Source organism: Branchiostoma lanceolatum, chromosome 11 (assembly GCF_035083965.1).
Source record: "Branchiostoma lanceolatum isolate klBraLanc5 chromosome 11, klBraLanc5.hap2, whole genome shotgun sequence".
NCBI classification, from domain to species: domain Eukaryota; kingdom Metazoa; phylum Chordata; class Leptocardii; order Amphioxiformes; family Branchiostomatidae; genus Branchiostoma; species Branchiostoma lanceolatum.
In genome coordinates, this window is record NC_089732.1 from 6,245,690 (window position 1) to 6,255,405 (window position 9,716).

General features: G+C 40.8%; 1 protein-coding gene across 6 annotated transcripts in view; it reads left to right on the forward strand.

Moving 5' to 3' along the window:
- The window catches only part of LOC136444371 (latrophilin-like protein 1), a 44,759-nt gene extending 35,298 nt beyond the window's left edge, over positions 1–9,461 (forward strand). For 4 of the 6 annotated variants that reach the window (XM_066441885.1, XM_066441887.1, XM_066441891.1 and 1 more), the window contains 12 exons: positions 1,266–1,368; positions 1,971–2,124; positions 2,441–2,519; positions 2,814–2,880; positions 3,140–3,234; positions 3,670–3,796; positions 4,213–4,254; positions 5,017–5,145; positions 5,541–5,670; positions 6,219–6,269; positions 7,126–7,203; positions 7,757–9,461. In XM_066441885.1, the coding sequence (XP_066297982.1) occupies positions 1,266–1,368; positions 1,971–2,124; positions 2,441–2,519; positions 2,814–2,880; positions 3,140–3,234; positions 3,670–3,796; positions 4,213–4,254; positions 5,017–5,145; positions 5,541–5,670; positions 6,219–6,269; positions 7,126–7,203; positions 7,757–7,944 (1,243 nt within the window). In that variant the 3' untranslated portion in view covers positions 7,945–9,461. The remainder of the gene's footprint in view (positions 1–1,265; positions 1,369–1,970; positions 2,125–2,440; positions 2,520–2,813; positions 2,881–3,139; positions 3,235–3,669; positions 3,797–4,212; positions 4,255–5,016; positions 5,146–5,540; positions 5,671–6,218; positions 6,270–7,125; positions 7,204–7,756) is intronic. The other 2 variants (XM_066441886.1, XM_066441888.1) reach the window with 2 other exon arrangements.
- Positions 9,462–9,716: the final 255 nt, after the last annotated feature.

Sequence of the window (9,716 nt, forward strand, 5' to 3'; positions counted from 1 at the left end):
TTTTAGGCATATAAACAGTTTGTTGTGTCACTTGACAACTCAAATCAAACGCACATAAAAGGGGGGTAACTTATAGCACCAACTGCCTGGTGGCCCAACACGCTGCTTCGTATCTACTATAGAGATATTTTATAGTAGTGCTAAATCGGTTGGCACAAGACACTACAGGGGAGTCGTTCACGTTGTACACGTGCATACGCCACTGTCCAACAAACCCTCGGACATCCACTGCCAACATGTAAGGGGGCTGCTTTGCCACGAAATGACAAGTTCATGCTTATCTATAACATTTGTCTTCTGCCAATTGCACGCCAGGGGGCGCCATTATCTCATGGAGGGAGATAAAGAAAGGTGATGACAGTAGCCGTCCGTACTGAGTGTTTTCTGTTGCTTTCCCACCCAGTTGTCCACCAGTCACTAGCCTCCGTTGCAGGCTTCTCCCACGGGGCCTCAAGCAGATACGGCCCCCCAGCCAAAGAATCTGGTCCCGATAAGTTGAAAAATCGCCGTGGGAGAAGTCTGGAACGGAGGCTAACCAGTCACCCTATAGCAGTATAGGTTCACACCGCGCCCCTTGTCGTCGTATAGACTTAGAGCACAATTAGACGTCGGAGCTGATCTTGGATGTGCTTGATTATACGTGTTTTAATCACTTTTAGTATTAGCGTGATTCACTGCATGATGAAATTGATTTTCACTCTTTCGAGTTTTTAATTTATGAATGTCACCAAACCGTACGGTGAGCAGCTGTTGCAACCCTGTTGGTCGGCGTTTGGTGTTGTTTCGTCATTAGTTTCGTGGTTGTTTTGACCATTTACGATACACTAGGACGACACCGCCATGTACTAGTATACCTTTGGCATTGAACGACTGACAAAACAGCGAGCACCGAAGCTTTACAAATAACTTTACTTGACACAACTTGAAGATGCGTCCACCAATGCAATTATGCGTTTCCAAAACATAGGTTTATTTCAATAAGTACTTTGACTATGGCACGCTGGATGCAGCATGGTTTGAATGAAGGAAATTTTGAATCGCCTGTCAAAACAAATCTTTTGATACGCTGAAAGGCGTGATTTTGCCATTGAATGGAGCAACGCAAAACAAGGTTGAACTCCAAGCAGATCTATCAGTGGCAAGGCAGTATGCGGGGGATTTTGGTACAGGTTGGCCATTTTGATACTGCCTTGCCACCGATAGATCTGCTTGGAGATTAAAACGAGGTGTCCTCGTCCTTACATATGTCCGCCATCTTTTTCCAGACGTGTCCGTTGCCAGCGGACTGTTATACACGCCAACCTGTGCATCTGTCTGCTGCTGGCTGAAGCGCTGTTTTTGGCGGGAGTCGATAAAACGGAGGACAAGGTAAATGAAAGTAGCCTGGAGTCAAGCCTTGTCAGCTTTGGCCCGTCCCCAACGTCGGCGGCTAGCGACGTTGGGGGCGGGCCAAAGCTAACAACGGGAGACGCAGGGCATTATGGGTAGCTCAAGAAGCACGCGTACTGTATCTGACTCGGTCTATATGTTGCCATGGTAATAGTTTTGCTTGCTTTCTGAACTACCCACAGTACACTGCGTCTCCCACCATATGGCCATGCAATGAGATCCGAGAAAAAGGTCTATCTATATGGTACCATGCGAACTTTAAACATAAGGAATGTAGGTACGATGCTAGTGAGCGAGATACAACACTCAGTTGGAGCGTGTCATTTTTCCTGTGCAGAATTATCCCCCATTAATATTAATCCGCCGGATCACATAAATCCCCCACTTTGAAAACAGTGGATTTGAGAGATTTCCAGTGCAGCACCCTCCAGGTATGCACAGTTTAGATACACTGGAGTGCATTATACTGGTGGACGATAGGAGATATGTTGGGACGTATCTTTTCACGGTGGCGGAATTATGTACCCTGGTGGAGTAAGTATATGTTATCTCAACTAAGACTGATTGCATATTTCCGCCAGGTGGCGTGTGAAGTGATTGCCGTCGTCCTTCACTACCTGTTCCTGGCCTCCTTCACGTGGATGTGTCTTGAGGGAGTCCAGCTGTACATCTTACTCATTAAAGTCTTCAAGACGCAGAGATCAAGAATGGTCTACTTCTATTTGTTCGGATACGGTACGATAGAGGCCATTATTTCTTTGAAGATTTCTTTGAAGACGTTCATATTTGTGTACATCTTATGATATTCAAAGTAGGTCTTTTGATGTGAAAATTCCACATGAATTGTCATAGGCACATACTCCGTATACCAGCGTGCCTGTAACCAGTATCTGTATCTGTGTAGCCGTTATAACCGCCCTTCGGAGTTTATAAATCACCGGTGCAGTCACGCAGCAGCAGTGCTAACGCTGGTTATATTACACTGAACGACCTGTCGTACCTAACCGTTGCATATCTAACTCTAGACATTGTTTTTCATTGCATATTCCAGGGGTCCCTGCTGTGATGGTTGGAGTATCGGTCGCTGTGAACTTCTCGGACAATTTGAATGGATACGTCACAGACAGATAGTACTGTGTCCTTCTTACTGCTTTTTTTACAGTTCGTCAGCATAAGTTAGAAGTACATGATTACGTATTGTTGAATTGTCAAGATCCCTTTGAAAATTTGACTTGGTTCAAATGGGAATAGTACATTTCCATTGCACATGGTTGTTGATACATGTACATTTAAAAACAGTATTTCTCGTAGAAGTGCCAGCAACACGAAGCTTTAGATAAAACTCGTGATCGCAGTATTGTTTATAAGTTCTTGCGCATCTGTTTAAAACATACTTATTATGTTTTGTCTTATATTTTTTACAGCTGCTGGTTAAATGCGCACAAGTTCTTCATTTGGAGCTTCGTCGGACCAGCGCTTTTAATTGTTTTGGTGAGTCGACTATTGAAAAACAAATCTTTCGCCTATGTTATTTATGATGTGCATTGGTCAATTAGATGACGTTATAAAAACTTCTTTTTTTGCCAATTTCGCAAGATTTCTGGTGCAATCTATTATGTTCTACTTTTGCAGACGTGCACGCTCATGATGACATAGATTGTGATTTATATGATTGTGTTTAATTTTTACAATTTTGACTTATGACACAGCGCAGTTTCAGATGTTTGTTACACTCAATCTATTTCCACAGATAAATTTCGGGTTCCTGATCATAGCGCTGAGAGTCGTGTACAGTCACAAGTCCGGCAAGAAAATGAAGCATTTTAAAACAGGCACAAAATTCAAGTAAGTTGTCAAGTTATGCAGACCGTATTTACAAGTGATCAAAACAAGAACTGCTTCTCCTATGTCAAAATTTCCTCATTAAATCATAATTTGAAAAAAAAAATTGTTTCAGAGACCTGATGTTTGGTCCTTTAGTGTACCTGATACTAGTATGTTTCTTCAATCCCTGGGCAAGTGACGTCACTTTTAGAATACTAAGTCCAGTGAGTTTTAACTGTGTTGACGTTAACGACTGATGATTGGATGAAAGTTTGACGTAATCATTAGTTTATTGGTTTATTTAACTAGTGGTTTGACTCGGAATATGTAGTACCCCCCTTTAGCCAATCTAGTTCTATTTCGTGCCTGTTTCAGTCTACATTCTTGTCGGCTGTATGTTTGTCTTAGAAAGTTGAACCGCCGTTAAATTGTTATAACGTAATTTGATATCCACAGGTCTTGGATCCGAGGCTCCCTGACACTACTGTGCCTCCTGGGCGTGACGTGGGTGTTCGGTGTGCTGTACCTGGACAGGGGGACCATAGTGTTTGCCTATGTCTTCGCTATTACTAACTCATTACAGGTAAAATATTTACAAACATGGTCTAGCACTCGTATACATTGTTTATAACTTACGTTTCTGTGGCCTTATATGTATAACTGTGCCATTGTATGAAACAGCAATTGCATCATGTCAAATACAACATGGCAACGTTATATATAATAGGATAATCATCTAGTGATAGGACTAAAAAACTAAACACCTTATACAAAAGTTACTCAAATTTCAATAAATCAAAGTTTGTAGCTACTTGAGTAACTCTTGTGTATGTTTCTTGGATATTTAACCTTCATCGACGTATAAAAACTATAGAATCTGTGACGCTTTCAACTTAATTGATGAACGCATTCTTAATCCCTAGATCTAATTTTCACGGCACCTTCAGATAGGAGTTTCTTTAATAACTTTATAACATTGTTATACATTTCTTGTTTCAGGGCATGTTTATCTTTATATTCCATTGTCTACTAAACGAAAAGGTAAGGACACAAATAATACAATGATAGATGTGTGTAGGTACACTGTCTGAAAAAAAAACTTTAGAAATATCTAGTTGAGTGGTGATTCTTTGGTGTACCCTGGGTACCCTCCTCGTTAGTTTTACACTCAATCCTCTTATATGCTGCCTCGATGGTGAGAACATACAGGGGAAGCAGACGTAAAACTAACGAGGTGCCTACCCAGGATATCTTTTGTAAGATTTCAAGAGTCTCGATGTTACGGGCAGATTTGAATATACATGTATCTTTAGATGCCACAACCCCCACAATACAGAAATAGGTAAATATATACAAGACTGCTTTGTCATAAGAAAAATACCGAAACTAATGATTAGCCCACTCGATTGTAACACTATATCAAAGGCTTATGCTAGCCCTTATTCTATATTCTTACGGGAGGCCAACGTAAAAAACCACGGCCACTACTACCCCACCCGACCAAAACCTCTGCTTGGAGAATACTTATTCTATTAGTAACTAGGATGTTAAGTTTTATCCTATACCTCTATTTTGTATTATGTTTAATAGTTGTTGCTATACATTTTACCGTATACAATTGTCGTGGAATCAAGTTCTCTATAATCTGAAAATAATTTCAGGTTGTTAGAACATAGGATATTGGAGTTTTCTGATAGGCATCGAAACGCAACCAGGTGAGAGACATTCCTGGTTGTGTGAAAAAGAAAACTCGAATATCCTGTCTTTTGTGATGTTTGGTGACATCGTGCCTTGTCCCGGCAGGTCCAGGGCGAGCTGATCCGATGTTTCGCCCAGTGCGCGTGCTGCCCCGAGTTCCTCCGCCAGAAGTACCTGGAGAGAGGCTCGGGAACATACGTACATCACAGCGGGCAGTCCCACCGGCTACACCAGGTAACAAATATCGTCACGGTCCCATTTTTATCTCAGAGAGAAAGCTTTCATAGGATAATTGATGACACTTTGTTTTCCTGTTTTGCAAAGAAAATACCACACAAATTGTGCATGGATGTCTGAAATATCGCCCTAAAACGGCATTTTCACACGTGTTTTGTCGGCAGGCCGGTGACAAACTTTATGACAAATTATATAATCAAAAGCTAGATTTTTTGCAAGTACATTACAGGCTACGACGCAGCTTATTGACTCAAGTTATGAGAAAGATCCTTATGTCTTTTGTATCCTTCACGACATCAGCAGTCATTTTGTCAGGAAGCATTTGATGTTCCAAAATATGAACTAATAACGTTAGATAGACTTTTAGCAAGTTTTTTTTTTTTTCATTACAGAACACGCTGAAGACGGACTCCTCTGGTAGTACGACCTCCACACGGCTGAACAACACGTTAGACAACCATAAGGTCCCGCTGGCCATTACAAACGGTATCAAGCGGAGAAATGTGGACGTAGCCATTCCCGGTAAGTAGATCCTTTAGTGGTATTGACAATCTAATGATTGAAACGTTTTGGCACATTACACTCTAATTTCATCCGTTTCAACCAAACAATCTTCAGCAGAGCTGCTCTTTTAGCTATATCAATGAAAATTGTTTGGGATTGGTTTAAGACATCACCACCAAGTGACCAAGGGTGCTAATAAGCGACTCAGTCGCGTGGTACACCTCGGGAGCTTTATTCACACACAACCGGCGGAGTCCAAGATGGAGATCGACTGGAGAACACGTGATCCTAACTATGATGTCATCTAACTATAGTATGATAACATATTAACAAAATCACCTCTATGGCGCATATCTACAGACAATTTAAGAGAGAAGAAAACAATAGCAAGAGAAAACACTAAAGATCAGGTGTTCTTGTCAAGCCAAATCCTGGTGTTGTTTTAGTTGAACGAACCTTGCTTGCTCTTGGGTGGGCCGCCGTATCACGCATTCTTTCAGTGCACTCTTCTCACACTCTGTTCTTCTCTTTCTTCTTCCTTGCTTCGTCCTTTGTATCTTTACCAGAGGAAACCATTGACGAAGTTGTAGGAACAAAGCAGAAACAAGGGAAGAAAGGTACACAGTCTGTAGCATATCTTATGTATGATGACAGTCTGCTGCGCTCAGCCATTTTCACTCTTTCCTGTTCTTTTTTTGCCATCCCATTCACCATCCATGCACTTTGACGTTGGGAGTTTCGTTCTTGAAAATTAGTTCATTTAGCCTGGATCTAGCACGTCTAATTCGCTCTTAAATTGTACTGTCTATCATGATCGGCTTAATCTTGGTGCATTTGTGTATGTTATCTTAATTTCTATTGGTATGAGTTGAATAAATAAATGTTTTTATTGCACAAAAATTTCATAAAACATTTTGCAGCCTATTGGCTGAATAGCACGTTTTTCCCAATTGTTGGCATGTTGAGTTCACATGTAAACAATTAGAAAATACAGAAACAAGGGGAAATGTACGCTGTGATGTTTATGACAGCCAGAACAACATACCTTTTCCTTTAAAGCTGAACCTATTCACCCTTTCTTGCTACTGTACTGTACTGTACTGTACTATTCTGTACTGTACTGTACGATGGACGAACATCACTATTCTGTACTGTACTGTTACTGTACTGTACTGTACTGTACTGTACTGTACTGTACTGTACTATACTATACTATACTGCACTGCATTGTACTGTTAGCCTGAGTGCCAGCCTTTTTAGCTTCCGTCCGCTACCCAAGCTCCGCTGCGCTACCCAAGCTCGGCGGCCGGTATAGCGGAGCTTGGGTAGCGAACGGAAGCTAAAAAGGCTGGTACACAGGCTATTGTACTAAACTGTACATGTTTGTATCTTAACGTCAATGTTGTATTAGCTCCTCTTGTGTCTGTCCTGTACCTTAACTCACTACCTCTTCTCTTCATGCCCCATACCCAGCCGAGTACAAACTAAGAAGAGTGTATGGCCGGAGAGACAATAGTTATCCAGTGGAACTAGATACACTCTCAAGTGCGAGTACGTACCATAACAGAACACATCTTTGTGTGTATTTCGTGGCTCTTGGTGGCAAAGGGCATACATAGTGAATGTAACGTTTATTAATTTCTGCATGGTTGGAAGGTTGTGCCGTCGTGTGCATGCCCGAAATTACACTGACACTGCGGGTAGTTTGGCCCGAAACACCCTAACGGCCCGCCATGGTACTGCACCGGTAGTGTGTTCAGCACCAAGGACATGGGAGGGCGGGTCGGAGGTGTAACGCGGTCGGTACGATGGTTCACTAATACGGGGTGCGCTTACAATATATACCAGGGTAAGCTTTGGCGACATGGGCTTCGCACTCAATATTGCTTGCGTTTATGGAAGTCTTTGGAAAGGAAAAGTATGATATAAAGGACAACAAAAAACACGCATACGAAACGTACCCAAAATTATCTATTAAAGCATAGCTTGTGCATATTTATTGACTTACACTTTCCTTTTTCATTACCACAAACAGCCCGACATGGAAGTGTGAACCTAGCATAATATGGTTTGGGTGACACGATTTTTATTGGTACATTTGCAGGCCACCATTCAGCCCTGGCACCCGTGGAGGCCAAGCCGTTCGAAAAAGGCTCGTACTATCCACATCCGGGTTACCGGGAGTTCTCGCACAGCTGGGAGATGACGAGTCTGCCCGAGAAGAAACACCCGGCCAGTCCCTACCGGGGACAGGTCCGGAACGGCACCGTCAACTTCCAGATAGACATATAATCATCGTCATTACAACATTGGGGATGAGTCCCTCTTCCAAAAAGTGGTAGCCAAAGACAGAGAATAGAATTCAGCAATTATATTATACTAGAACATAAAACGTATTCAATCTGATATATATTATGTCAAAATACAAAAGGTATATCCAATCGGGAAATATTTTGGATTTTTATGAATAGCCAAGACTATCAAATTTGCTGTCGTAATCATTAGTGATCTCAAGAGCGCAAATGTACCGAAAATAGAGGTAAGAATAATGTTTATGGATACAACTTATATACTTGATGCTTTGCAGTCAATACTGTATACGACCCGTAGTGAAGTATTCGTGCTATTGCATCGTCGTATGTGCCATATTATAGTCACAATTATTACTGATAGATACGAGTTCGTATATAGGCATACATAAAGTAAGATCAATGAAATAAGGCCAAGGAAACGCAACATAGAAAAGTGTGATCACTGATATCAATATTGTAAGTTAACGGTGTGGCAAATACAGTGCAGGCATTGTGAAATCTTGTTTTAAAACCATTATTCTCTATCAGATGTAAGCACGTAGACAAAAAAGACAAAAATCCACAACTTTGTCAAACGTTGTGGATGTAACATACCAGAACGCAATATGCTGTAGTTTGTATAAAGTACAGCTCCACCCTAAAACGTTATATAATTAGATTAAAGGATGTGTACTTAGTGCTTAGTACTGAGAGTTAAACCTTTTGTAAATATGCATGTAATGTAATGGCCAGTGTTGCATAGCATAGTGTGTATTATAAACGTCAAATCATTTACCTATTTTTACAAATGATATATGACTACTGTGTAATCTTGTGTGTTGTAATAGTATGCATGTATCAAATAGTGGTAGATATTCCTGAGCGCTCTACTTATAAACGTGATCATGACGTCGATAAACAAGATTGAACTATTTTCATCTTAATATTGTATATACGATATTATAAACTGTATCCGACCCAAGTCTGGTACCGATAGAATATATGAGGAATCCGTGTATCTTTTGTTCTTCGCCTATCATATACAAGAAACCAATTCATAATTACTAGTATACATTTCAAGTATTCCATTGTGGGTTGGCACAGTTGAACGCTAAATGTATGTTAAATGTTTTTCTGTAGTGCACTGATGACTGTAGTATGGCGTTAGTGAAAAACTGTGCGACAATGTGCAATTCCAATCTAGAGTAAGCTACATGTACCTTTTACTGAAATAAGAAAGAGTGCATTGCAATTATCTAATACAATATTACCAACACTGTTTAGTAGATAAATAACATGGCAGATTCTCACAGTGTTTAAGTTTCTCCGAAGAGACGAATTTTCTCTGCTATGTGATCAGACATGTCATACATTAAACACCTGTCTAGCTCTCTACAGTAACAGTGTATTCTTGGTGCACGTGCATGTAACGTTAAAACATTGTATTGAATATACCAAGCCAACGTGATAAGAACCAACATTATAAGGTACAGAAAAATAAAGTTATATGCCCATGCAGCTTTGTGATTGAATGTTATTCATGATCATGTCATGTTTTTACCGTACGTAATAGACGCTGTGAGATAAAAGGGCATCATACACCGAGCACCGCAAATAAATGTTGTTGTTGTTCACCTTGTAGTGCCAGTGGCACATAGGTCAACATGTTTCCTTGCTGTTTCTTTAGCAGGGTATATTTTCAAGGAAAGGGGTTGCTAGCCCTTCCCCTTTAACGTGCTCGAGGATCTTTGACGGTGTCCCAACGTTACAATA